We start from the raw sequence: 25,463 nt of genomic DNA on the forward strand, positions 1-25,463 counted from the left end.
TGTGCGCGGGCTGACTCAAAGCTGAGTCAGGCACTGCCCGTAGCCTTGTGGCCTCAGGTGTCGACACCGTTCCCAAGAAAGTTCCCGCTGCCGCTCATACTTGCGGCTGCACATCCACATCCGCCTGGGGAAATCAACAACAGGCGCATCGCTCCACGCCTCTTCCCGTCTTCACTTCTCCCTTCTGGTGTCGCTGCTGGTTGTTCTGGACTGGCTTCCCTCTCTCGCTTCTTTCATTCTTCCTCTATCAAATACTGCATCGCTCAATTTTTGTCTCTGCCGCTTCCCTCTCAGGCCCCGCGGGTCCTAAGCGCCAGCGCCGTATCCAGATTCCGACGATCGTCTCCAACACCCTGGTCACCTCTTCCTTTTCCAAGCAGTCACCGCGTCATTGACACCACTGCAGCATCGCAGTAGCTCAACTCTGTCTGCTATCGCGACAATTGCAGCTTCAGATATACCTTTTACCTCAAATTAAGGGCTCAACCAAGCTCTAGGCAGGATGTCGCGTAAGTTCATGATCCCCCGGCCAAGCCGCGGCCGAGGTGCCTGTCAACTGACATCATTCCTTTTAATTATCTGCAAAAGTCTCCCCGGATGTTCGCGATGAATACATTCCGATCATTGATGCGATTTTATCCAAAAGCGATTTGAATACCATCTCTGAGAAGCGCATTCGCAAAGGTCTACAAGATGAAGTTGGCTACGACCTTACCCCGCAGAAGGTCAGCGCTCTTGTTGCACATTATTCCCACCTCTTCCCTCCATACAATTGATCCTTATGCTGACTTATTCTTGCTATCTCAGGCTGCTGTCAAGGAGCTCATTATGGAGAGATTCGATGTCTTTGCTGAGAAGAAAGGCATAGGCGCCCCGGCAACGGCGAATGGCCATGAGCAACGACCTGATTCTGCAACGCCTGTGGAACCTTCCTCCCCTTCCCAGTCATCGACTGCGCAAAAACGCCAGGCGGATAGCGCCGAGTCCGACGATCGTTCGAGCAAGACCCCGCCGCCTAAGAAACAAAAACAGAAGTCTAGTCATGATGTTGATGCCGATGCGCTTTTCGCTGCGAAGCTGCAAGCTGAGGAAAATCTTCGAGCTCGTCATACTCGAGGAGCTGGTACGCGCAAGGCGGCACCAGTCAAGAAGAAGAAGTCTACTGCGAAGACTGCGAAGAAGGTCAAGGCAGAAGATGATTCAGATATCGGTTCTGGCTCAGAGCCGGAAAAGAAGGTCAACCGCTCGGGTGGATTCCACGTATGTGATGCCAAGTGATAAGCAGCGAGTGTAGGCGGTGCTAATGTCTGCTTAGAAACCTCTAAATCTCTCACCGGCCCTTTCAGAATTGCTGGGTGGTGAGGTGCAGGTAAGAAGCCTCGTTCAGACGCGATGGTTGCCGTGACTAAAGCTGACACTTTTCTATAGTTATCGCGACCACAGACTGTCAAGAAACTCTGGGAGTATATCCACGCAAACGATCTTCAGGACCCCAGCGACAGGCGTCAGATTCGCTGCGACGATGCTATGCGCGCCGTGTTCAAACAAGATCGTATACACATGTTCACGATGACAAAAATACTCAGCCAGAATCTTTATAGTCCTGACGAATAGCCCGCCCAGTACTCTGGGTCTCAGCAAGGCAATCTGCAGGATTGCTGCCATTTTTACGAATTTTTATTTCATCTATCGCACCGCATTGGCAGCCAGGCGCTAACTTCTCGGTCTTTCCATCTCTGTTTGTTTCATTCATCTCTATCCACCGAGTCTATGCATTGTACCATGTCACTTCCCTCATTTTTGGGCGAACCAACTCTCTTATCAGTCTCGTTTTTCCTTAGTTCTAGTTACCCTCGATCCTCTCCAGCGGGAGTTGGTGTTGACTTGCAGGCAGGCGTGATATTCAATAACCACTAGACACTTGCTATCATTGGGATTAGCTATTGCGATAACCTCATCCTCAAAAACCAATTATTTTTCGTGACTCTTGGTCAATGGGCAGCTGATGGACTTGGCTGCAGCGGTCATCGTCACAGCCTCAATGGTGACTCCACACTAAGATTTGTAGTCATTATGCAGGTATGAGCCATTATGAGCAATCTGAAGACTGCGTAAACGCGGCGGGAACGGATCAAGAAATAAAACAATCTGCTATTTACCTAAAATTTGGCGCAGTCACCTTGTATAGATACCTGCTGAAGAATCGCATGCTCACTAAGCACGTTGATGCGAATATCGCCGACTCCGACAGGCCAACTTTTTTCTGCCCGCCGCCCTCCATCATTTTCCCCACTGCTTAGACGCTTCTCCCCCAATTACCCCCTTGGCCGCACCAGATCCGAAGCGAGCGAGCAGCTCCGCTCATCTTCCAGAGTCCAGAGACTACAATAGGGACCCTGCTATCCTCCGCCCTACCCAGCAATCCCCCCTCAACCGCACCCACCAATGTCCGACTCTCAGCACCCCGCCCCACAGAGCCAGAGCCGTGGCGGCGGCCGTCGACGTGGCCGCGGAGGCGGAGGCCCTCGTCACTTTGAGAATTTCGATAATGCAGATGGCTCCGGAAGAGGGCCGAGACCTAGGGGTACTGGACGCCGCGGCGGCGGCGGAGGTCGAGGAGGCCGTGGTGGACAACAGAACCGCGACACCAGGAAGCCGGAGACTGATGGAGACGCCGCCGCTGCTCCCTCGGCGACTGTCGCCAGTACAGAGAAGGGCAAGGCGCCTGAGGAGGTTGGAGACGATGCAGATGATGGAGAGATCTGTTTCATTTGCGCTTCGACGGTCGACCATCACTCGGTTTCGCCGTGCAACCACCGCACATGCCACATTTGCGCGCTGAGATTGCGCGCGCTGTACAAGAATAAGGCTTGCGCACACTGTCGGGTAGGCTTGCACATAACAAATATACACACAGATGTCAAGGCTAACCTGCGCTGTTTCTCAGAGTGAAGCTGCTTATGTTATATTCACCGATGACGCCGAGAAACGCTACGAAGATTTCCAGGATAGCGACTATTCGCGGAAGGATGACAACCTTGGTATCAAGTACGAGAAGGACGAAATTTTCGAGGATACAGTGTTGCTGTTACGTTACAATTGTCCGGATCGGACTTGTGATGTGGCTTGCTTGGGTTGGCCGGACTTGCACCGTCACGTCAAGAATAAACATGGCAAAGTGATGTGGTATGTAAACGAGCTCTCGGTCATACGTCGGTTCGGAAGCTTACTCTCCTTTTCACAGCGATCTATGTACGCGAAACAAGAAGGTGTTCACCCATGAGCACGAGCTGTTTACACATGCCGAACTGCGCAAGCACGAAAGGCACGGTGACGATGTTCCTGGAGCTCTTGATCAGAGTGGTTTCAGGGGACACCCCGAGTGCGGATTCTGTCGTCAGAGATTCTACGGAGATGATGAGCTATATACTCACTGCCGTGACCGTCACGAGCGATGCCACATTTGCGATCGACGCTCGACGACCCGTCAACACCAGTATTACATCGACTACGCTGCGCTGGAAAGCCATTTCCAAGTCGACCACTACCTCTGTCTGGACAAAGAGTGTCTTGAGAAGAAATTTGTCGTTTTCGAGTCACAAATGGACCTCAAGGCTCACCAGTTAGAATGTCACCCCAACGGACTCTCTGGACGAGATGCCCGCGTAGACATGACGGCCTTCGAGTTCAGAACACCATACCAGCCCCAGCGACAAAACCGTCGTGGCGCTGGCCGTGGGCGAGACCCCAACGCAGAGACTGCTCCTCTTTCCACGGTGCAACCACTGCGAAGAGACGAGATCGCCTATCAACGGCAAATGGCCATTCAGAGTGCGCAGTCGGTCTCGACGCGAAGCTTTGGTGGGCAATTATCGCGCGACGAAACACAGACTGTGCGTGCTCCTCCGCGCTCTTCAGGACCTACGCCTTCTCGAACACCACCTGCACCTGCGACGCCAGTTCCCGAGCTCGAGAACCTAAATATCACATCGTCCACCCCAGAGGAACAAGCCCGCCGCCTGCGGCACACGACTGTCATTGAGCGAGCCTCCAACATGGTAGGAAACGAACAGAGCAAGATGAATGAATTCCGCACCAGAGTCTCCAGCTACCGCACCGGCGCAGTATCAGCGACTGAGCTCATCGACGCTTTCTTCACCCTCTTCGACACATCCAGCTCCGAGCTCGGCAAGCTCATCAAAGAACTTGCAGAAATCTACGAGGACGAGAGCAAGAAGAACGCTTTGCTCAAGGCCTGGAACGACTGGCGTGCAATCAACGAGGACTATCCCGCCCTCCCCGGCGCAGGAGGCAGCATCCCCGGCATGACCCCCGGCACCACAAGCAGCACCGGCGGCACTGGCGGCAGACGCGTCCTCCGCCTGAAATCATCAACAGCACAATCCTCACGCGCCGCCGCAGGCGGCCCCTCATCCTCCTCATCGAACCCATTCCCTGCCCTCCCTTCATCGAGACCAACCCCCCGCGCCAACACCGCAGCTTCAACATGGGAAAGCTCCTCCGTCACTGCTGCCCCACCACCACCATCATCACGAACCTACGCAAACCCATCCTCCCGCACAAGTAACACTCCCTCCTCGTCATTCAGCCGCGTCAACACCCGCGACGCAAATGCTTTCCCATCTCTCCCTGCGGCGCCCAAACCAAATGTCCTCATGGCTGGTTTAACGCGCGGTACAGTGCGCTGGGACGATCGTCGTCCGGCGCCTGTCAATGCTTGGGCTTCGGGCGGTGACTCTGGGCCCGGCTCATCGGCTGAGGACTTCACGGATCTTTCTTCTGGCGCTGGGAAGAAGGGGAAGGGGAAGAAGGGGAAGCAGACGCTTTTTCATTTCGGATGATGAGCTTGGTTTTCGTAAAATACATGGCTTGTCTTTTGTCTACATTTTGTCTCTTCATGTAAAGAAGCATATTCCTTTCATGTCTGATGTCTGTCACAAGCGCGGCGTTTGAGGATTGTTCGAGTAGAGAAGACATGTGGATATTAGGCTATAGAATATGAAAAGTTTGAAGACATGACATGAGAAGAGGACATACCGCGCATACATTCGCTTTGTGAGCTTCGGCTTGCCCTAGAACCGAATACACTTCAAGCAATACACGCAATCACTCATACTCCTCGATATCCATATCCTCACCTTCCTCATCATGAACATGAGCCATCTTACCCGCGCTCTCGTATGCCGCCCTCGATGATATTGTCGTTGGCGGCCAGTCGGCCGTCGATAAGAAGGCTGTTGGGGCCTGCGACATCTCTGAATCCGAAGCGTCAAGAAGTTGTTGCTCTGAGCTGTGCTGGCTTCCTTGTCCTTCCTCATCTCCATCTACCACGGCATGGTCCGCAACTCGATTTTCAACCTCACCATGATGTCCCTGGATCTCATCGAGCTCGTCACGACCATCCTGGTCTCCGTCTCCGTCCGCATCGCCGAACCCAGCAATATCATCATTGATTTCCATCATCCGCACCGTAAACTCATCCTGCAATCTCACAAGGAACCGTCTAAGCGCAGGGCCCTCAAACTGCCCATCCATCGCATGTATGAGTTCCTCCTTAAGCGCAAGAATCAATTTCCTGCGTCTCGCAATAGCCGCCGCCTTCGTCGGACTATGACGCCGCTCCGACAGCCCTTCCAATTCCTCCGAAACGACCTGAGCTATTTCCAGCACCCCGGCGGGGAAATCAACTAATTTCGCGAGCGCGAGGCCATAGAAGCGCGTTTTGTCCGCGCCCTCGGTGATCTTGTAATACATTGTCATCTTCGAGTTATCGGGGGATATATCTGATGCGAGGTGCAGTGAGACGACGCCGCTTCGTTCAGACATGATGGTTGCTAAGTCTGAAAAGTGCGTTACGAACCAAGTTAGTGCGTTGGATTGCACGAGGGCTTCGGCGATGGCGAGGGCGATTGCGAGCCCATCTGTTGTTGAGGTTCCACGGCCCAGCTCATCGATTATGACCATGCTCCGCGGGCTGAGCGTGTGCAAAATGAATGCCATTTCGCGCATTTCGGCGGCGAAGGTAGAGACGTTTGCCTCCATGTCGTCGGCTGTTGAGACGCGGGCGAAGAGGGAGTGCGTTATTGGGAAGGAGGCGTACTCGGCTGGTACGAAGGAGCCGATTTGCGCCATGATGGTCATGAGGGCTAACGAGCGGATATATGTTGATTTCCCGCTCATGTTGCAGCCTGTTATGATCTGGAAGCGGGTTTGGTGTGTGGCGTAGGCGTCGTTGGGGATGAATTTCTTCGTATGGATCTTTTCTTTTATGGGGTGTCGGCCGGATTTGATGGCTAGGGTGTCGGTGAGTTCGGGGCGGATGTACTCGTTGTTTGTGGTTAGGTGGGCGAATGCAGATAGCATGTCGAGCATCGAGATTGCTTCACTGATTTTGAAGAGAACGGAGATTTCGACGCAGATGGATTGGATGAGTTCTTGGATCGTTTTGTCGCTTAGGCTTATGACCTCGTTGTGGGCGTCTGTGATCTTTTGGTTGAGTTTGACGAGGTCGAGGGTCTGGCATTCTATGCGATTCTTCTTGCGGTATACATTTATAAATACTTCTGGTAGGGGGCGCGCTTCAGTCGCTGAGAGGGTGATGTAATACTGGCGGGATGGGTCGTACTTCAAGCCAAGCCCTAGGTCATGGCTCTCTGCGTGGTATCAGATACTCTGTACATTCAAGCATGATGAAATCTCTTGCCTGAAAGTTTGGACACAAGGTCTGCAGCGTCCAGATTGGCCTCTTTGTAGGTCTGCCTTGCAACATCGAGAAGACTGTTGACCCCGACCTGACCAGCAAATCATGGTTAGCTACGGTTACTGTATTTTGGATACGGCTAACCTTTACGCAGTATATTCTCTGATTTCGCAGGTCAAGTGGCTTGCTTTGATATGCTACATGTTCATTGAGGGTTGCGTCAATCAGCTGTTCTACTGCGACATGCCCTGCCGGGGCACAGATCTAGAAAATGTCAGCATCACAAATATTAGAAGCTTGGAAAGTATACATGTCTGATGGTCAGTAGAAGGTCGCTTTGAGCTGTTGCGAGTGCTTTGTACACCGAGTCGATGGCAGAAACATATGTCTTGAGCATGATGATGTGATTGACTGATTGTTCAACGTATTGAAAAGTTCGTTTCGTAGGTACGAGGATAAGCTAGGCTATCAGTGTAAGAAGGCCTCAATAGCCGCGAGTGCACCTACAGATGTCAGGACCTTGTCTGCATCTACGAAGCCTTTGAGGGCTATATTTCATTGTCAGGCTTGCACTTTATGACATCAGCCAAAAGAGAAGCTCACCTTGCCGTACCGAAAAGAACATTTCTTCCTTGGTCGACAAGTCTTCGACTGCTTCATATCGTGCGGTTAACTTTGATGCCTCGGTTGATGGCTGAAGTATGTTGGTTCGTAATAGCCGCGATCCCATCGGAGTTAGGGTCTCGTTGAGAAGACCAAAGAGACTCTCATTTGACTTGACATTGTGAAGGTTTTGAATCAGCTCCAGGGAGATTATCGTCGAAAGGTCAATCGACATGGACCCTTGTGAAGGTTCAAAGCGGATGCGGAGAGAATGGGAGGTGAAGATCCGGCTAAGCTCGAGGTCGACATATTTCAATACCTACTCATTGTCAGCGTAACGCCAATTTTTAACAAAAAAGGCTTCGTACCGCAGCAAAGCAGCAAGCCGCAAAGAAATTCCCTCCTAGGATAACTTTGATGGGGTCAACGTCTTCTGCGAAGCCCAACCGCTCCACATACTCGTGTCCAGCCTTCTCGGCCCAGTATCTGCGGTCAATGAATGTATATGTAGTATCAAATATATTCGCCTGGATGATCTGGCAGAGCTTGGATTCTCGAGCAGTGTTCATGAAAAGAATCTCCGTGGGCTCAAAGACGCTGATCTTGGTGACGGTTTTGGCATAGGTCTGGCTGTCACATATTTGACATAGGACAGCCTCCGCAGTTGACAAATTGACAAATGCTAGGCCAACTGTTGATGACACACCGCGAGACTCACTGACGGCACAGACAATGTCTTGCGATGCAACGCTTGTAGCAATTGTAGTCGGTCTCCCAGTCCTGTTCGTTTGGCTGAACGGAGGGACAATGGACTCAGGTGCGAAGGAGGACGCGCGAGAGAAGATAGTAGGCATCTTAAGCACAGTATCTGAGCATTGTGAGGCTCAGAAGCCCAAAGAGCAATTTCATCTGTACGAAGGAGAAGGTGAAGAGGTGAGGGGGACGCTCTACGAACCCAGTATACATTGTTCCGAAAGCGGTTTAGCGCCCCGCCCCGATAAGCCCATCGGCGGAGCACTTTTTTTCTTGAGATGGAGATTTCACCTTCCCTCCAACAGACTCAAAATGGCTACTCTCCTCCCTCCCCCAAGTAAACGGCAAAAGACCGAGATTGCCGAGAAGGCGCGTGTCCAGCAGGAGCTCCAGGGCATCCCGGAGGACCTTGGGAGCGTGCGAGTGCAGTTTTTCGACCAGGCGACCGGCTCAGCGACTGGTCCCGCCGTTTCAGTGCCCGTGGCCGATGCCACGGTGAAGAATCTTGAGACGTTGCTCAACACATTACAAGGAAATGTACGCATGCGCGCGAAGCTATGGGAGGCCGAACGAGTGCTAATGTTATATGCTTTGTAGGAAGAAGATGAGCGATTGCCGTACCGATTTACCTTCCAGTCCGACGACGAAAAGAAGGACAAGCAAACGATCGATATCTTAGCGGACCTCTACCACTCGATATTGAAGCCCGGTCTTAAGACAACCGAAGATACAGTTCACCTCTACTTCACACCGCAAGCCGTTTTTCGAGTCAAGGCCGTTTCACGATGCTCCGCCTCTATCGCTGGACACGGAGAGGCGATCCTCGCAACCTCCTTCTCCCCCGTCAACTCCTCCACAATGATCTCTGGTAGCGGCGACTCCACAGCCCGGATATGGGACTGCGACACCGGAACGCCATTGCATACACTAAAGGGACACACCAGCTGGGTGCTCGCCGTCAGCTACTCGCCAAACGGCGCAATGATCGCAACAGGAAGCATGGACAACACAGTACGGATATGGGACGCAAAGAAGGGTCAAATCCTAGGCGCACCCCTAAAGGGACACATGAAATGGATCACTAGTCTAGCCTGGGAACCCTACCACCTCCAGCAATCCGGCCACCCCCGTCTCGCCTCAGCATCCAAGGACTCCACCGTCCGCATCTGGGATGTCATCTCCAAGCGTGCAGACATCGTTCTTTCCGGTCACAAGGGCTCAGTAACCTGCGTGCGCTGGGGCGGCACCGGCAAAGTCTACACCTCCTCTCACGATCGCACAATCAAAGTCTGGAACTCCTCAACAGGAACCCTCATCCAGACTCTCTCCGCGCACGCCCACCGCGTCAACCACCTCGCCCTCTCAACAGACTTTGTCCTCCGTACAGCATACCACGACCACACCGGCAAAATACCCGAAACCGACGCCGAAAAGGTCTCAACTGCCAAATCCCGCTTCGAAAAGGCAGCCACAATCAACAACAAAATCGTCGAGAAGCTCGTCTCCGCCTCGGACGACTTCACAATGTACCTCTGGGACCCCGAAGCCTCGAACAAGCCCGTCGCCCGGCTACTAGGCCACCAAAAGGAAGTCAACCACGTTACCTTCTCCCCCGATATGTCGTACATCGCGTCCGCGGGATTCGACAACCACGTTAAATTGTGGAATGGACGAGACGGGAAATTCATTACCACCCTCCGCGGGCATGTTGGTGCTGTTTATCAGTGCTGCTTCTCTGCTGATTCGAGGCTGCTTGTTTCTTCGAGCAAGGATACCACGCTGAAGGTTTGGAATGTCCGGACGGGGAAATTGAGTATGGATTTGCCGGGGCACAAGGATGAGGTTTTTGCGGTTGATTGGAGTCCCGACGGGGCGAAGGTTGGGAGTGGTGGGAAGGATAAGGCGATTCGAATTTGGAGGAATTAGGATGCTATATAAACTACGATGAATGTGAATGTGAATGCAATGCAGTTGATGTCTTGGATTTTTTGTTAGTACGAAGGAAAAGTTTGTTATAGATGTCTGGAAGAATTTGGTAATGATGATAATGAGATCAAGCCACTGCAGGACTCAACCATAAACATTAAACATAACATGCTACGCTAAGTAGACTAGACACTAGGTAGGATTGCGACATATATACGTCCGCAATGACTAAATGTACAAGTAATTGGCTTCTGAGCATATCAAGCCAATAAAACCATCCACATCGACATCAACATCAACATCAACAAACTTCAAACCTCCCTCACATCAAAACTGAGGCAAGGTAAGAAGCTTAGATGTACTGCCAAGCAGCACCCGTGCTGTTAGTCGGGACAGCGAGCGCCGAGAAACCAAGGCAGTCCGCAATATCACCACTGGGAACAGTAGCGTTCTGCAGAGCACCAAACACCTGCCAGCGGCCGTCATCGGTAGGACAGGCCATGAAGCCGTCCGTGCCCCAGCCGGTGTAGGAGTAGTAGCCGAAGGCAGAGCCCTCAGCGCCAGCCTCGTACTCGAAGGGGCCGAGCGAGGAGTTGGGGGGGATGTTGGCGGAATGGGCCTGTGTGAACTTCAGGGCGCCGGAGGGAGCGACGTAGATTTGTTGGCCGCCGGGGACGACGACGCTCTGTGCATGGTTGTTAGTTGGGTTGGGTTTCTTTCTGGGTGGTTGAGAGGGGTTAGAACGTACAAGGGAGCCACCGTTTCCGGCAAGGACAGTCTGGTTACCGGGTGGGCAGCCGGACTGGAGGGGGCAGTAGGAGGAGGTCTCGCCGCCGAGCCAGAAGGATTGGCCTGCGGCGTTCATCTGGAGGAAGTGGATGGGGGAGGCGGAGCGGGCGGCCATGACGGTGAAGGCAGCGGGCTGCTCGGCTTGGGAGTTGGAGGCAGCGGGGAGGGCCGCGGCCAGGAGGGGGAGGGCGGAGGCGAGAGCGAACTTCATTGTGATGGTTGTTTTGTGTTGTTGTATAGAGTATTAAGGAGTATTGAGAGTGAGGTTGTGAGTGAGAAAGGATTGTTTGCCTGAAGAAGAACAGTTCCTGAGGAAAAGCCGGACAATTTATAAGTTTGCCGTTGGCCCTGCTGATCGCAGCCGATCACCACTGTGTAGAGATAGTGACAGAAGAGAAACATCCCGTAGCCGATGCCCGAATGCCTTCAGCATCACGCTCCGAATCTCGTGGAGCCAAAACCCCGTAAACAAAGCAAGGCCACTCTCCACCATGATGTCTTCCCTGGCCGCTGATAGGACATGGGCAAGGGCTCGGAGTACCCTGAACGCACTGATATTCAAGTATGACGTCGAAAAGAGGAGAATGTCTCACAATCTGAGACAAAGCCGCAGTGTTCGCAGTGGAGAAAACGTGATTCCTCAGAAACGAGAGAAACTAGCTTGGCGACAAATTTAGAAGCGCCACGCCCGTTGGCCCAACCGAAGACTTATCAGCCTTGCAGCCAGTCGAACCGAGGCTCCGAGAACCACAATATCCATAATGCACACTAAACACCGCCACGATCTGTACAAGCATAACCATGGCAATGCGAAAAAGGGTCAGAACTTAATTTTACCTGCAGATCGTGAATGAACTTCATAATAATAATCCCGCATAACGGAGCATACAGAGGCAAACACACTGGAGCTCGCTTAGGATTACTCTGGCTCGGAGTTGAGATGTAAAACCTCCCGAGCGTGGCAACCGGCTTGTCTTCCCCGATGTAACTGTCGCAGGTGCGAGCTGAGACATGCTTCTTCGCGCTTCTTTTAATGTCTTTGGGAGCCGCTGCTATGGCATTGCCAATGCAACACTGAGTTTTGAACGATGATTTGATTTTTCAGGAGTTCGAGCTAATTTATGCAGACTTCAGCCCATGGCTGATATAGGGTAAGTTGAGCAATACAAAAACATTTTCACAAGATATAGAAAACTTATTAACAAAACAAACAGAAAGCCAATACCCCCGGAACCTGATGGATAATACCGCCGCCCCATAACACCATAACGAAACGCCGCATATAAACTCTTTCGCCTAAGAAGGCGTGGAGACAGGCGGTTGATAAATATGGCCTTTTCTCTCTTTTATACACTGATCGACAATCCCTAATACTCATTTTCCAAACCTTCATCCTCGTCGCTATGGCGTCCGCGGGAGCCTTGACCTCTTACACCATCCTTGCGGATAGGGATCTTGATACCCTGCAGCGCAAAGCATTTGCTGAGCGCTGTGCTTTCAATGACACCAGGAAACTTCTTCGCCGAGAAAACTTGGAATGGGTCTGAGAAAGCAGTAGCGAGAATGGGTGCGGAGCCCCTGTTGATCACCTCCATAACTTGCGACTCGTTAAGGTCATTGACTGCCCTGCCGACATTGGCGAAGCTGAATTTCAGACTGATTGAAAGTTAGGGCATCGGACATAAGCACAGTAAGACTCAAAACTCACCGGAAGACTCCCTCTGTTCGCACACTCAGATCCTGGAGAATAAACCATACGCCGATCTTGTTATCTGGGTCGGTTAAACGGAAAGCACTCGCGCTCAAACACCCGATTAGGTTGCGCGTGTACATGCCTCCAGCTCCTGTGGTAACGGGTTGAGCGGCCGGCATCTGTGGAGGCTGTCCCATGCCACCGCCATAGACTGGCGGGTAGTAGCCTCCTTGCGGGTTGCCATACGGGTTCTGATATTGTAATTGGGTGTTTCCAGAATAGTAATTGCCCACTGCCGGATATCCAACAGGTGGTTGCGGTTGGTAAGGGTTCTGCTGATATGCCGATGCGTAATCTGGAGAGGTAGGGTGCGGGGGCGGTGGATATGAAGACGACATTGCTGTTGATATCGACGGGGATGTAGCAGAGTGCTTGACAAGGTTCACTTCATGTGTGCCGTCCGCGGTCCATAAATCAGCCATGATGACGTAGAATGTGGTGTCCATTTCGCTACAGACAAGTTAGCTATCGTCCAAGATCTATACAAATCTCATATGACGTACTTGATATCGATTTCCTTTTCTGTCTGGGCATCTCTCACGACAAGGCGGATGCAGGGAGGGGGCGTGATGGGTCGCCGATCCTGTAGAATGTGAGTCAGTACGTCCACATGAGCGAGCGCGGAAGAGTGATCCCACCTTATCACCGAAGCCACACATCCGGGCTCGGATGGGTTGCTGCACTACTTGCAGCGACCAAATACGGCCATCGTGGATCGTCGACACTGGGTCAGGTTGGCCAGTTGGTGATACCAAACTGGGGTCTGACCCCGGGTATATAGAAGATGAAGGTGGAACTCGATCCATGGAGAGTGGTGTTGGTGGATGATGTGCTGGATATGTCTTGTTTTCGACCGCATACATAGCCGCGGGGCAGGCGCGACTGGGTTCGTGTCAACGAGGAGGGTGGTTGAGCCTTGCGCAGGAAGCTTCGACTTGCTAGTAGGTCAATACGAGCAAGACCCAAGGAGATGCGTCGAATGACAGTACGACCGCCGATGAGAAACCTCGCGTCGCGGAGTGAGGGTCCGTTCTGTTCGCGAAGCCTGAGTGCCGAGAGTCCGGTTTCAGACGCGATCGCGAACAATCGGAATCGGCTCGAGTGAGTTGGCGATGTGCCCCAGAGACCAGTGTTCGGCGGCGTGCCCGGTGGTGCGACTGTCTTCAACCCTGGAGTTGAAGAAAACTCGGAGTGAGGGGGGAGGTGGCGTGGGTGGCGGAGTATATGCCGACAAAAGGCGGGAGTACTAATGCGACAAGCCTAATTGATCACCTGAAGACACAAGTTAGACACAAAGCAGCGACGGATAGGACAACGCGATAGTCGGTATACTCACAGCTCGGACCGACCAAATAAGCAATACAAGTTCCAACGGAGCAACCGGGGATCGTCTTTCTTGGTGAGCCGCGGGAGCTGTCAAGCGCGGGAGATTTGCTGAATCCACGGATCCCACACCAAAGGTTCACAACGTCCAGACTATTTGAAACCCAGGGTGACACAAGGATGCCACATGCAGGGACGAGGGAAACGAGAGAGCGACTCAGCGAACCAGTTCGCGACTTCCTCGAGGACAGATGCGAGGAGTTGTAGGGAGGGGAGAGAGGCGAAGCGAAAGAGATGGAGTTGAGAAAGTTGGGGGAGGGCCCTGAGAGACTGGACTAAGCTAAGTCACGGGCGGCGGGACTTTGGGCTGGAGACGATCTGGATGAGCTCATCTACTCTTGCACTCTCAACAGCAACCCTACTACTACAGGCACTGACTAAACTGACTTCGTACAGTACTTTATAATCTGCGCGTTTCTGAAATTAATGCAACTCTGTAGCTTGGCCTGCTTTTGTCCATTGTCGCCTTGGACTTTGTCGATTGTCCGTTTGCTTTATCTCTCTGTACAGCATTGTACTTTGAGAATTCGCTACTTTACTTCGCTTCCAAGTTCCAACCATACTTCATTGATTTGAAACTTGTGACCAGCACTCTATCGATTACATTACATCTCCGAGCAACTCCGCGTGACCGGTCAGATCTCGACGGTCGACAGTGGCACAGCACAGCCGGCGCAGGAACAGCGAACCAAACTGTCGGGTTCAGACTCCTACCAAAGACGGACAACCCGACCCGTCAAGACGCTGCCTCAAAGGCCTAGAGTGCCCTGTTGCAGTAGTGCCCGCCGAAGGATGCTCCTGCCGCAACAGGAATGAATCCTGCCGAAAGCGACTGATCATAAAATTCTTCAATTGGAGTCAAGACTCAAGGTAGCGATGGATCTCGATAAAGATCCTTATCGTGAGTCTCGAAGTGGCCCTTGCGCTGAGAATACTCTGACGTCATTACTCTGGGTTGAGCCCTACCCGCGCCGCCGGATCCGGAGCATCTACAGAGTACGACTTCAGGATACCCAACTATGAGGACATGTCGGGCTCAGGACTTCGCATGGAAGCTGACTCTCTATGCGTGCTGGATTGATTTCATGAGTGTTTTGGGGTTGACAGGGGAGGTCTCTAATGGGAGATTCCAACTGAGGGTGAAGGGTGAAGGGTGAGAAATATATCTCTATCTCTGAGCGTGAGGGGACACACAACTAGGCACGAAAGACACATCGATAACAGTGACGCATACATTCGGAAGGAAAAAACTAACAATAACTGCTGTCAGCGAGTCAGTCTTCCCTGCGACCCTTGTCTGCTCAGTAGTTCCGTCGTGACACGCTACCTACTACCTCATGTAAGATCTTGATGCCCAACTCCGAGCTTAGACCTTGTGTCACCTTATTGAACTTAGGAGTTTCTACGCCTCTAATCCCCAATTGATACTACCTAGCCGGGTAGTTGATGTACAAAGCAAAGTCCGAGGACTGCCATGATCAATGCGGCATTTGCGTTCATTGACCGGAGACTGGACTGAGTGCCAGTGTTTGCTCAAAGCTCGACAACAAAGAAACCAATACCGAGACACTTGGCTGGACGAACTCGCCGGTCGATCTTTGTAAGCTCAGCGTGTTGTATGATGTATCGTCTCATGCGTAATGCAATTAAGAGCACCAAGAGCCCCAAGAAGGCTCTACTGAAAGCCGGACATGCAACATCGGAGACTGAGTGAAGATCAGACTGTACTCCAAGGGTTCACCTCTTTGTTCACGTCGAGACAAGAAGCATGAACAGGTTTTCAACAAAGTCTCCCATGCCTTGGGACCTTGACCGAAAGACAGGACGATGTTCGGATACTTGCACCGCTATGCTGACCACTCATCTCTTTCTCTCTCTCTTCCTCTTTCTCTTTCGAGGTTGAACCCTGCCAGGCTGCCACGCCTCCAGTTCTCAAGGCACCTCTCAATAATTTGCCATGGGCCATGGCAAATTCCCAATCACTGCTCTTGATCTACCACCTGCAAAAGCATAAAACCAGTCACCAGCCCTACAGAGTAGACAGCCCCAAAAGGGAAATCAAACACGGGCGCCCGCGGGCATCCGCGACCTGAATCTGCGGGCCAGTCTGACAAGCACGAGGATCATCGTCGAAACCAGGGTTGACTGTTTAGTCGAATTTCAGACTACTGCTGTGTTCCATGGGCCGTGGGCGATCTAGTAGATGCTAAGTGGGATGTCGAAAGTGTTCACTACCTCGACGAGTCACGACAGTCACCTACGAAATTGACCTGAGTTCGGATGGATGGTTAGGAGTAAGACTGAATGGCGAATGCTTCGGCAGAGAAGACCCTTAGGTTCGCCTTAAGGACGTCCTCAAAGAGTAAAAGCAGCCCCGCCGATCAGCACAAATGACACGAACAGCAGTTCCTTGTGTTTAAAGGAGATTTTAACGTCCAAAACTCAAATAGTCAAATGCCGAACCGGACGGGATGATCTGCACTAAATGGGCGCCGTCTCCTTTTTTTCCTCCTCCCCGACGAACTCCTGCCGAGATAGGCTATAGGCCTATCACTTAGTGTGGTTAGTATATACAGAGTACGGGTCCCATGCCTGGATAAACTATTTGGCGATTTGCCGACGATCGGATCGATACTCTATTAGGTAGGTTAAGAAAGTCCTGCGTGGGATGGACGGAGCAATTTGATTGTATGTCGGCATCTCCGTCGCTACGATGATCTATCGACTAGTTTAGTTGACAGATTGGTTCGTATGCATATTGTAGATCATTGGAATTTATATGTCGTCTGAGGGGTAGATCTCGGCAGCATGCATGTGAAACTCAAAAGCAAGTAGGCGAGTAAATCCAAAAGCAAAAAAACAAGAAGCTCTGACACTGAGTTGGCGTCAGCTGTGCAAAGTAGCCATTTCTGCTCCTTTGAAACTGTTCCCCGGCTTACCATCAGGAACTCAGTGTGCATACCGCGGACTACGGATGCGGTCGGATCATGAGCTAGCAAAGCATATGCCACCGCATCTCCTCGCACTAAGCCACCAGTGAAGTAACTTGGATGTATGTCTCCGCACCTGATAAGGCCATTTCCAAATCATGTCTCGGATAAACCGAGTTGTTTGTGGTGCCACATTTCAAGCGGTAAGGCCTGAAGTTCCTTAAAGGGATAATGGTCGACTGAATCCCAGTGAGGGTTTTTCTGCGACACGGGATGTTGGTCTCATCCCGTCTGCTGTTCAATGTCTTGGTCGAGCGCTGGATCTTTTTGTCATCGAAGTCACCCCCGGTCTCGATTCGAACACCCGCCAGATCCTCAATTCCTGCGTCATCTCTGGAGCAAGTAAGCCCAAAATAGAATGCTATTTGGTATGATCTGCAAGTGCATGGGCCAAGGTAGCAAAGCTGCAATGCGTGGACGAAGTTTGTGAGGATTGAGCAGCGTTCATGAACATTGTGCCAATATAAGGCTGCCAAAATGTCAACTCAAAGATCTTATAGGGACCCTTGAACTATATGCCACTGTTTTGGTCAAGCGTCGGGAAATTATTGCCAACGAACGATGAGCACATGCATAATGGCTTTCAATCCGGCAAAGCCGCTGCATTTGCCTCCTTTGGTGGCCGCATACGAAATGTATCTCGAAGGAGCCTTAGGCCTGATGCAGGTGAACTGAGCAGCATCCAGTAGGGTCACCAACAGGTTAGTGGTTCAACCGAAGGGATGAGCGCACAGCATACATTCGGCACGCAGGGTATTCTGAGATAATGGGTGCGATTGAGCCAGACAATGTGAGCTAATCAAATTCCAAATTTCGACTCCTTGGGTCTTGATGTGCGCGTCCCGTATGTCTCATGAAATGTCGCAGACGGCTTCACCGAGTTTCCGAATTGTTTTATGTTATGTTCCTTCGATGGTCATTGCGCAGTCCGAGACGATCCCATTGAGATCGACCAATTGGACAATTGAATTTTTGAGAGCACGATTTGAGGTCTGAGCCGAGATAATGCGGCACTGCGGCGCATGAGGGACCTCCTTGAACGGGAAAGCGAAGCAGAGGCCGGAGAATGAGATGCAAACGTTCTGTGGGGCAACGTCTGGAAGCCTGGGCGATGATTTTCGCGCCTCCGGCCACTTTATCCTCGATAAGGATTCGCCAGGGAAATGGGATTCAGGCCCAATCACAGGAGTGTGAAAAGAACCAAGAGGCCCCGTTCCTAAAGCAGTAAAAGGAGGGAGAAGGTGCCGAAGCCCGGAAAGGAAAGGCGCGTATGCGAGAGGGCTTGGCGGTCAGGGAGAAAAGGCAGAATGTCTGGATCAACTCTGGAGTCTCCATTGCCAGTCCCAAGTTCCCTCTCTGTCCGTCGCCTAACTGGGAATGTCGAGCTCGAGATCGCTCTCAGGGGTGTTGATCGCCCACAGGCTCCGGCCGCTCAGTGGACCTCGCTAACATTATTTGGCCATTGGTTGGTACATCTGCTGAGCAAGATGATCCGTGCTCGCATTGACAGCTGGAATGACCTGGCTACCTTTTTCCTAGTATGGACACTCCTGCGAATTATGCATGCCAATCACTTGCTCCCTTGGCCTCGCAAACTGCAGGGCGCCGAGCCCTGTGGGCCAGCAATAAGCACCAGAGCACGGGCGTCTCGGTGCCCGGAGTGTGCAAAGCATTTACTGGTTTCGTTATGACGTCCGCAGGCGCTTGCTCTCCTTGCCATCCATACCTCGATCTAGCCACGAACTCACGAACGAACTCGCACTCTGAGCAACTGCCCCACTGATCTATCTGTTTGACCTGATGCCCACTCCGGCGACAGTTGGGGGGGAAGTTAAATAAATTAAAAATCATGCCTGTTCGTCGAAAGGCGCATTCGCTTCCATCTAAAACCGCCGTCGTTCTGACTGAACGACTCATATCCCACGAGCTCAATTGAGACCCAGAAATGTTGGTGTTGGAGATCACGATCTCGTCGCTCGTGGGAACTGCTCTTGCATGAGATCTCGATTGTGCCCTTTCTGATATATCGCAACGACGAACCCTGGGGATGCCATCTCGACGGACTCACAGGACCAGTGCTCGGCATGGCTGCTCGGAGTGCAGAGGCCGGCGAATCAAGGTTGGTTTACCCTGACTTTAGCGCTTCCTGTCTTTTCTCTATTCAAGATTCGTTCATTGCCATCCCATGACCCCCGGCGCTTTCTCCTTCGCAGTCTAGCATCATGCGATTGGATCCACCATTTAATCCCACGATCCCAGGCCAGAGCAATATTTGAGATGCATTAGCTAATTGGTGCTCGTGCAGTGTGGAAAAGAGCAGCCTCAATGCTCCTACTGCACCAGTCGTAACCTAGGGTGTGACTATCTACCGCCCACCTCCTCACTGCCATGGCCAAAAATCAGATCTCGCTCCTCCACGCCGTCCCTCCCTTCCTCGACTAAATCCTCGCCCACAGTCGTCGACCCTGCTTTTACGGCCCAATACGAAGACTTCATGGAACCTCCAATAAGCAGATCTCCGGTACAGGAGCTCAATATTCAGGATCTGGAATTGATGATGCAGTGGTGCACTACGACGTATCGTTCCGTCTCTCGAAATAATACAGTGGAAGGAATCTGGCAGGCAGTGGTACCTCGAGAAGCAATGCGGCATCCATTCCTAATGCATGGGCTTCTCGCTCTCTCCGCACTCCATCTTGCGGTGTCCAGTGACGACGAGATGCGGGATCAGTATATCAAAACATCCAAAGCACATCAGAAGCAAGCTATGCTGGGCCTAGACAAGATTTCTGGGAAATTGAAGCAGCACCACTCGAATGCTGCCTTTACGCTGTCCAACATCATGATGATATTCTCTTTCGCTCTTCCGGAGATTGCAGGTCGAACTCCAGGCCAGAGTTCTATAGACGACCTTCACGACGTTTTCACCTCTACACGAAAATCGGGAGACGTCTTATCCAACATCGCAGACTGGGTGGGGGACGGGGAGCTCAAGCCGTTACTTCAGTATGATAAAGCCACGCCCAAAATGCCTGATACGTCCCGGCTAGCAATCATGTCCCTCACGCAACTAAACGCAAACCTCGCGCGCCAGGATCTTCACCATGACAAAGCTCTCTTCGACACTACAATCAAGCACCTGAGCTCTGCGTTGGACAGAGTATCTCGCGGCGGAGAAACCATGATTGTTGCCTTTCAGTGGATTTTTCAGGTCCCGGAAAAGTACTTGGAACTGCTCCAACGACGCGACCCATTGGCTCTGGTTATACTTGCTCACTACGCTGTGATCCTCCACTTCCTAAGACGACACTGGTGGATGGGCGAATGGGGCCTCAGGCTGATCCGCGAAATCGGTCAGCACCTGGACTTCGACTGGAGAAATCGAATCACGTGGGTCCTCGATGCCACGAGTTGCTATATCCCGCCGGTGTGAAGGAAGAAGGAACTAGAAGACTAGTCTCGATGACTTCCAGCACTTACCCCAAAAAATACCGACAGACGAACATCCTCAAAATTGAGGTTCGGCCTTTCCACGACAAATCGCCGGTTCTCTTCAGATCCAGGACTTTCACCGCATTCGTGACCGGCCAATCACTCAACACCCCTTGCGTCGTCAGACGCATCCTTCAGAAACGGGCAATTGGGCCTTGGAGCATGCGTCTGCCCAGAAACCCGAATCCACAACCCAACTATACAATTGAAGGGATCATGAATCCTGAAGAATCCTGTAGCCGCCGGTCCCACTTGACAGCAAGGCTCGTGCAGAACAAGATGGGAGGGACTGGATCAGTCTACACTCTTTAAATTACAACTCTGCCGGAATCATCTCAAATCCGTCGAGAGTCTTGCATACTCGCTAGGACTCGCTTACCCAGCCCGCTCCCTCATAAGCAATGTACTGTACATACGGAGTACAGTGTTTAGTACTCCATAGTACGCTACACAAAGAAAGATATCTACTCCAACTACGGAAATCAAACATCCAGTCAAACAAATCTTCCATTTTCATCCTCTCCATAATGATTCTCGTTCTCGTACCGTCCCGCCCAATTGTAACCATGAAATGCTCAGGACCCAGTAGAACAATGCAGGAATCCAGAATGAGTGAAAAGCAGAGAAAATACAATACACTCATCATCCATATGTAGAAAGACCCTCTTCTGGTCCCCGGTGACGCGCTTAAAAGAAGGAATTATAGCTTGATAAGCCTGTGGGGTTTTATTGGAGGTATGCGGTCGCCTAGTGCTGTCATAGGTGTCATGTCAAAAGGCAACCGGACTGGATGGTGCGGACTAAGTTGAATAGATAAAGTAGATGGTTCCCCGCAATTGACGCATCATAATTCAGAAGTCATTGCGGACTAGGAAGTTCTTCAGTCTCTTTATTGTTCTACCAACACCAGCGCAGCTCTGCGAAAATGATTTCTTGAATATGATCAGGGGTAATGAATTCCATGGCGATAGCTCCAGCAGCTTTCGATGAATTGATAAATCGCGGATAAAGGAAGTATTATAAGGGCATATTGATAAGTGACAGACACGGTGTTATGGGTATGACAGGCACGGTATGTTCCCAGCAAAGCAAAAGAAGACCCAAACCAACCCACCAGAACGATAACAAGTAACTCAGAAACAGAAAAGTGGTATCAACAAGCAATGACCCAGCCAACAGAAATTCAAATCAGCACAATGATGACGAAAAGTGACGACCGCCTATTCACTGCTCAGCGCTCTTCCCCTTCGCTTCCGCGCCGCCGTTGCCCTCTTCGATATCCCTCGGCTCGCGCACCGACTTGGATGTGATCACCCGGCGCAGCTGCTCCTCTTCTTCCTTGGCCTTCTTCTCATCTTCCGCAGTTGGGATGTACTGGTTCGCGGCGCCGCCTACACAACCTCGTTAGCACCCGTTATACGACCTAGCAAATACACGGGGTAACATACCACGACCAGTGTGATGCGGCGCATGATCCTGGTGACGCATAATCGGGGCCTCGACATCCTGCATCTCGCGCGCAAGCTCAGGGCGGTCCGGATCGTTGTGAAGCATGTTTCCAGCGCCGCCGCGGCCAGTCGTGAAAACGTCTTGCTTGATGGTTGGTGTCACCAGGTCCTGCGGGGTTGTCTTGGCTTCGCTGGAGTAGATGTTTCCTGCGCGCATTAAAAGCTGTTGCAGAAACGATGATGACGGAGAAGGACTTACCAGCGCCGCCGCGGCCGTGGGAAATGTTTCTAGCCATTATTGTGGTGTGGATGTTAAGGTGAGAGTGGTGAATGTGGGGTATGCGACGCGATGAAAAGCTGGCGCAAGGTGGGATGCTCTTTGAGTGCGGGGATGGACCGAGGTATGAGAAATGCAATGCGATGCAATTGAGAAAGCCCGCGAGGAGTGGAAGACGGAGCAAATATAATGGAAGGGGAAAGATATCAACAAAGGAAGGACGGAGGAGGAGCAAAGTTCAGCAAGTATGATGATGTGATGCCCAGAGCGCCGGTCCGGGTTCGTGTCAGAGCTCACCCAGTCACCCTCAAAGCAGTGGCGACCGGACTGAGAAAACTCTGAACTGCAATGACTCGGCAGCCAAGAACATTATGGCGCCTGAAGCCCAGCGCGACGTCAATCTTCCAAGCTTCTTGTCCTCGATAATTCCTACTCCAACAATTCTCCGAGCCCTCCCTCTCTTGGTCAGGGTGCTGACATTTGCGCCCGGTGGTGAACCCGCCGACTTACTCCGCGGACGCGACGCGGGCGGGCTCGTACTCTTATACCGAAAACAGCGACAACATCCGGACATGGACACTCAACAGAAGCTTCGTTCGCTTCCTTTTACCTACTGTGATTGCGCCAAATGCCCAGTGGATTTCTTTGGTGCAGCAATTCATTTCTCCCTTAGCTTAACCACTGAGTCAGTGCGACAACTAGAGTTTCGCAGCACAAGGACTTGGCCCTAAGAGAGTCACTGGACACGATGCCACGAACCTTTCTCAAGTTCACGACGGCAGCTGAAACTGGCGAGTGCATGTTCTTCGCCTTCGTCTCGTGTCAAGGTAGATCCCACAGCCTCTTGGATATCGGCAGGGTCCTCTCTGGTCAACATACGGAGTAGAAACAGACAATAAATCGCTAGACCGGGTCTGCAATGACAACCTCCAAGCAGAGTGATGCAGACGTGACTATGGTTGGTTCGAGAGAGGGGATCGAGGCCGTAGGTGTAGAGGCAAAGATAGACTGGTCTATTGTCGTTGTCTTAATATCGGGAGTATAGATCTCTATCAAAGTCCACTGGGAAAGGAAAGAGCGACCCAAGACCCTGGCCGCACTTTCCCATCTCACTCTACCAGCGTCCCTCTCACCTCAAGCGGCCGAAATGTTCTGAACACCTCGTGAAGCTCAGATATCTCGTACCCCTTGCCGTTGAAATCCATCTGATAATCAAAATACGACTGCTCAAGCCTATTCCTCAAATCTCTATTTTCGTCCTCGTTATGGCGTCTCTGATCAGGACTGTGAGCATTTCCAACAGCCATCCTCGCAGCTACCAAGCCCAGAGGCACAAACACTGCACCAAAAGGTCGATATATCACAGCATTCTCTGCGATATCGAGCATTTCTTGAGCAAGGTAGATTGCGTCGGGCTTCAACGTGTTTCCGAGATCGTCTGTATCAGCACCCAGACCGACGAGGATATAGTTCAGGTACAGCGCTATAATAATAGCGAAGCCGTATGTCCGCTGATAATGTGCATGTAACATTACCGGACGCACCTGGAGAGGGTGTAGCGCGGCGACGACGTGCAGAGCGCCAGGGGCCTCGAGCCCAAGCAGTCGAGCGCGGAATTCGTCGCAGATTGCGCGGGTTGTGGCGTATAAGTCTTCGATTTCTTCTTGGATGGAGAATATACTATCAGTAGTCGTCTCCGTCTCTATCTCTGTATTTGTGAGATTGCAAGAATTAAGTTTCCTGGCTCGGTGAAGAATGTTCGGTATTCGAGCAAGACAGTGCAGCATCTTTCCCTCGGATACGTTTGAGTCCATATCGTGTTCCACGAGGTCTTTCCATTCTTGAGGCGTGAGGTCGATGCGCGGGTTGAAAAGACCTTCGAACAACTTTTGACCTTAGCACATTCTCAAGACCCAGAAACAGGAAGAAATCTTACTATAACACCGCGCAGGGAGAGAAGGAGCAGAGACTCAAAGTCGTCTTTTGGCGCGATATGCTTACGAGCTTTCAAAATTCGAGCTGCACCTTCTGCATGACCTGTCCGCTTGTGCTCAAGGGGGTCCTGCATGCTCTGCAATATATCAGCAACCGCCTGTCCTCTCAAGGAAAGGCCGCTTACCTGGACAATAAGAAGTAGCGTTACCGCGCAAAGCGTCTCAGATGTACCGGCCCGAAGCGGGTCATCCAGACATTTTCGAAGAGCTCCCAGAGCCTGGGAATACTTTGTCAGAGACTTGACTGTAACCACCCCATCACAGGCAAGCGCATGATGAGTCGTTACGAGGGCATCTGCTGCCGTGTCTAGAGCATTGTTATACCCCAGCCGGCGCGGAATCATACCCAAGTAGCCACTGTATGCCCACTTGAGGTTATATCGCAGGTCCGTTTCTGGCGCCATAGCCGTGACAAGCGCTTGCGCCAGGGTAGTTATATGGTTGTTCGGCGGGGTCATGATTCTCTCAATTTCTTGAATCATCGACTCGTCGCATTCAGAGCTGGAACTGGAACTGATATTGGGACTCGTCCAGGAGCTGGAGCTGGCGCTGCAGCTAGACTTTTGCTTTCCATTCATTTCCGTGTTCAGAGGTCGCCTTTGCTTCTTGTCCTTCTCCTTCTCTTTCTCCTTCTGCCTTGTCTTTCGCTGCTTGCTGCTCTTGACCATAGCACTACTACTGCCGCCACCACTGCCTGGAGTTGCAAATGAGCCATATTCCTCTTTGAACATGAACCGCCTCTGACCCAGCCCAATACACTCTATCTCAAGCCGAGCGCATCGCGAACAGACAGCGTCCGCTTCATCGAAGATACACTTACGGATCTCGTCAGCTTCAAGCCCTTAATTAAACCACCTGCTAACCAAGAACACGAAATCATGTATGCAGGTTAGGTAGATAACGTAGGTAGTCTTGTTACATACCTTCTTCTTCTGCTTCCGACAAGCATCGCAGCCGCGTCCAGTGGGTATACCAGGCATCGTAAGTATAACAATGTCTTTCCAACGAAGAATTTATATGAACATCATCCACCAAAATTCCCACCGGGAAGCCGGCGTATTTTATTCCAGCCCTGTGGAAGGCACTTAGTTGGGCGCAACATAGGTCTCGAGGAGGTTAAGCCTTGGGGCGGAGCGTCGTCGATCGGCATCCTGCTGTGACGGAGGGATGCTGGTTGATTGGTTGGTTGGTTGGACTTGGACGAATACGAGGCGTGACAAGGACCAACCCAGCGTCGCCCAGCGCAGCCCAGAAAGACGGACGTCATCCATTCCAATCCCTGCGCTCGTTTTAGAATTGGATTTGGGCGGTCTAGTGTACATACTAAGTAGGTA

At 51.7% G+C, this 25,463-nt stretch overlaps 9 protein-coding genes across 9 annotated transcripts; 4 read left to right on the top strand and 5 right to left on the bottom strand.

Moving 5' to 3' along the window:
* Positions 1-33: 33 nt before the first annotated feature.
* Positions 34-1,960, top strand: BDV14DRAFT_146980 (SWIB/MDM2 domain protein). The gene is made up of 5 exons (XM_073766469.1): positions 34-509; positions 589-725; positions 808-1,260; positions 1,316-1,369; positions 1,429-1,960. Exons 1-5 carry the CDS (start codon positions 503-505, stop codon positions 1,612-1,614), a joined length of 837 nt encoding a protein of 278 aa, XP_073623253.1. The 5' UTR covers positions 34-502; the 3' UTR covers positions 1,615-1,960.
* A 158-nt stretch (positions 1,961-2,118) lies between these two features.
* Positions 2,119-5,039, top strand: BDV14DRAFT_182894 (E3 ubiquitin-protein ligase HEL2). Its single transcript, XM_073770303.1, has 3 exons — positions 2,119-2,886; positions 2,948-3,186; positions 3,245-5,039. The coding sequence occupies exons 1-3, from the start codon at positions 2,446-2,448 to the stop codon at positions 4,860-4,862; spliced, it is 2,298 nt and encodes a 765-aa protein (XP_073623254.1). The 5' UTR covers positions 2,119-2,445; the 3' UTR covers positions 4,863-5,039.
* An 88-nt stretch (positions 5,040-5,127) lies between these two features.
* On the bottom strand, positions 5,128-8,178 carry BDV14DRAFT_193064 (MutS family protein MSH4; the record flags this gene model as incomplete). Its single annotated transcript, XM_073771715.1, has 7 exons — positions 5,128-5,209; positions 5,273-6,674; positions 6,725-6,812; positions 6,866-6,985; positions 7,032-7,132; positions 7,325-7,643; positions 7,693-8,178. The coding sequence occupies 7 exons, from the start codon at positions 8,176-8,178 to the stop codon at positions 5,128-5,130; spliced, it is 2,598 nt and encodes an 865-aa protein (XP_073623255.1).
* Positions 8,179-8,389: 211 nt separating this feature from the next.
* On the top strand, positions 8,390-10,003 carry BDV14DRAFT_204822 (WD40 repeat domain-containing protein; the record flags this gene model as incomplete). Its single annotated transcript, XM_073774603.1, has 2 exons — positions 8,390-8,614; positions 8,675-10,003. The coding sequence occupies 2 exons, from the start codon at positions 8,390-8,392 to the stop codon at positions 10,001-10,003; spliced, it is 1,554 nt and encodes a 517-aa protein (XP_073623256.1).
* A 176-nt stretch (positions 10,004-10,179) lies between these two features.
* BDV14DRAFT_147012 (putative IgE binding protein) lies at positions 10,180-11,334 on the bottom strand. The gene is made up of 2 exons (XM_073766470.1): positions 10,752-11,334; positions 10,180-10,688 (listed from the first exon to the last, which is right to left on the bottom strand). The coding sequence occupies exons 1-2, from the start codon at positions 11,001-11,003 to the stop codon at positions 10,356-10,358; spliced, it is 585 nt and encodes a 194-aa protein (XP_073623257.1). The 5' UTR covers positions 11,004-11,334; the 3' UTR covers positions 10,180-10,355.
* Positions 11,335-12,159: 825 nt separating this feature from the next.
* On the bottom strand, positions 12,160-13,408 carry BDV14DRAFT_193066 (velvet factor family protein; the record flags this gene model as incomplete). The annotated part of the gene is made up of 4 exons (XM_073771716.1): positions 12,160-12,448; positions 12,501-12,995; positions 13,049-13,128; positions 13,184-13,408. 4 exons carry the CDS (start codon positions 13,406-13,408, stop codon positions 12,160-12,162), a joined length of 1,089 nt encoding a protein of 362 aa, XP_073623258.1.
* Positions 13,409-18,787: 5,379 nt separating this feature from the next.
* Positions 18,788-20,563, top strand: BDV14DRAFT_147051 (uncharacterized protein). Its single transcript, XM_073766471.1, has 2 exons — positions 18,788-19,037; positions 19,224-20,563. The coding sequence occupies exons 1-2, from the start codon at positions 18,966-18,968 to the stop codon at positions 20,349-20,351; spliced, it is 1,200 nt and encodes a 399-aa protein (XP_073623259.1). The 5' UTR covers positions 18,788-18,965; the 3' UTR covers positions 20,352-20,563.
* Positions 20,564-21,517: 954 nt separating this feature from the next.
* On the bottom strand, positions 21,518-22,330 carry BDV14DRAFT_147115 (DUF3602 domain-containing protein). Its single transcript, XM_073766472.1, has 3 exons — positions 22,118-22,330; positions 21,859-22,065; positions 21,518-21,801 (listed from the first exon to the last, which is right to left on the bottom strand). The coding sequence occupies exons 1-3, from the start codon at positions 22,152-22,154 to the stop codon at positions 21,635-21,637; spliced, it is 411 nt and encodes a 136-aa protein (XP_073623260.1). The 5' UTR covers positions 22,155-22,330; the 3' UTR covers positions 21,518-21,634.
* A 725-nt stretch (positions 22,331-23,055) lies between these two features.
* BDV14DRAFT_147153 (Zn(II)2Cys6 transcription factor domain-containing protein) lies at positions 23,056-25,255 on the bottom strand. The gene is made up of 4 exons (XM_073766473.1): positions 25,053-25,255; positions 24,255-24,944; positions 24,072-24,206; positions 23,056-24,021 (listed from the first exon to the last, which is right to left on the bottom strand). Exons 1-4 carry the CDS (start codon positions 25,107-25,109, stop codon positions 23,245-23,247), a joined length of 1,659 nt encoding a protein of 552 aa, XP_073623261.1. The 5' UTR covers positions 25,110-25,255; the 3' UTR covers positions 23,056-23,244.
* Positions 25,256-25,463: the final 208 nt, after the last annotated feature.

Source organism: Aspergillus stella-maris, assembly GCF_047715825.1.
Source record: "Aspergillus stella-maris strain CBS 113639 unplaced genomic scaffold BDV14scaffold_82, whole genome shotgun sequence".
Taxonomy (NCBI): Eukaryota; Fungi; Ascomycota; class Eurotiomycetes; order Eurotiales; family Aspergillaceae; genus Aspergillus; species Aspergillus stella-maris.

What these genes read in the sequence shown, in the direction of transcription:
- BDV14DRAFT_147153 (XM_073766473.1), bottom strand. Translation starts at nt 25,109, where the DNA reads ATGCCTGGTATACCCACTGGACGCGGCTGCGATGCTTGTCGGAAGCAG. An exon ending in GTCGGAAGCAGAAGAAGAAG is followed by an intron (nt 24,945 to 25,052) that starts GTATGTAACAAG and finishes GAGATCCGTAAG; the next exon opens with TGTATCTTCGATGAAGCGGA. An exon ending in TCTCCCTGCGCGGTGTTATA is followed by an intron (nt 24,022 to 24,071) that starts GTAAGATTTCTT and finishes TAAGGTCAAAAG; the next exon opens with TTGTTCGAAGGTCTTTTCAA.
- BDV14DRAFT_146980 (XM_073766469.1), top strand. An exon ending in ACGACCTTACCCCGCAGAAG is followed by an intron (nt 726 to 807) that starts GTCAGCGCTCTT and finishes TTGCTATCTCAG; the next exon opens with GCTGCTGTCAAGGAGCTCAT. An exon ending in ACCGCTCGGGTGGATTCCAC is followed by an intron (nt 1,261 to 1,315) that starts GTATGTGATGCC and finishes ATGTCTGCTTAG; the next exon opens with AAACCTCTAAATCTCTCACC.
- BDV14DRAFT_182894 (XM_073770303.1), top strand. Translation starts at nt 2,446, where the DNA reads ATGTCCGACTCTCAGCACCCCGCCCCACAGAGCCAGAGCCGTGGCGGC. An exon ending in AGGCTTGCGCACACTGTCGG is followed by an intron (nt 2,887 to 2,947) that starts GTAGGCTTGCAC and finishes GCTGTTTCTCAG; the next exon opens with AGTGAAGCTGCTTATGTTAT. An exon ending in AAACATGGCAAAGTGATGTG is followed by an intron (nt 3,187 to 3,244) that starts GTATGTAAACGA and finishes TCCTTTTCACAG; the next exon opens with CGATCTATGTACGCGAAACA.
- BDV14DRAFT_147012 (XM_073766470.1), bottom strand. Translation starts at nt 11,003, where the DNA reads ATGAAGTTCGCTCTCGCCTCCGCCCTCCCCCTCCTGGCCGCGGCCCTC. An exon ending in CCGGAAACGGTGGCTCCCTT is followed by an intron (nt 10,689 to 10,751) that starts GTACGTTCTAAC and finishes AACCATGCACAG; the next exon opens with AGCGTCGTCGTCCCCGGCGG.
- BDV14DRAFT_147051 (XM_073766471.1), top strand. Translation starts at nt 18,966, where the DNA reads ATGCCATCTCGACGGACTCACAGGACCAGTGCTCGGCATGGCTGCTCG. An exon ending in GCAGAGGCCGGCGAATCAAG is followed by an intron (nt 19,038 to 19,223) that starts GTTGGTTTACCC and finishes GTGCTCGTGCAG; the next exon opens with TGTGGAAAAGAGCAGCCTCA.
- BDV14DRAFT_147115 (XM_073766472.1), bottom strand. Translation starts at nt 22,154, where the DNA reads ATGGCTAGAAACATTTCCCACGGCCGCGGCGGCGCTG. An exon ending in CCACGGCCGCGGCGGCGCTG is followed by an intron (nt 22,066 to 22,117) that starts GTAAGTCCTTCT and finishes TAATGCGCGCAG; the next exon opens with GAAACATCTACTCCAGCGAA. An exon ending in GCCGCATCACACTGGTCGTG is followed by an intron (nt 21,802 to 21,858) that starts GTATGTTACCCC and finishes GAGGTTGTGTAG; the next exon opens with GCGGCGCCGCGAACCAGTAC.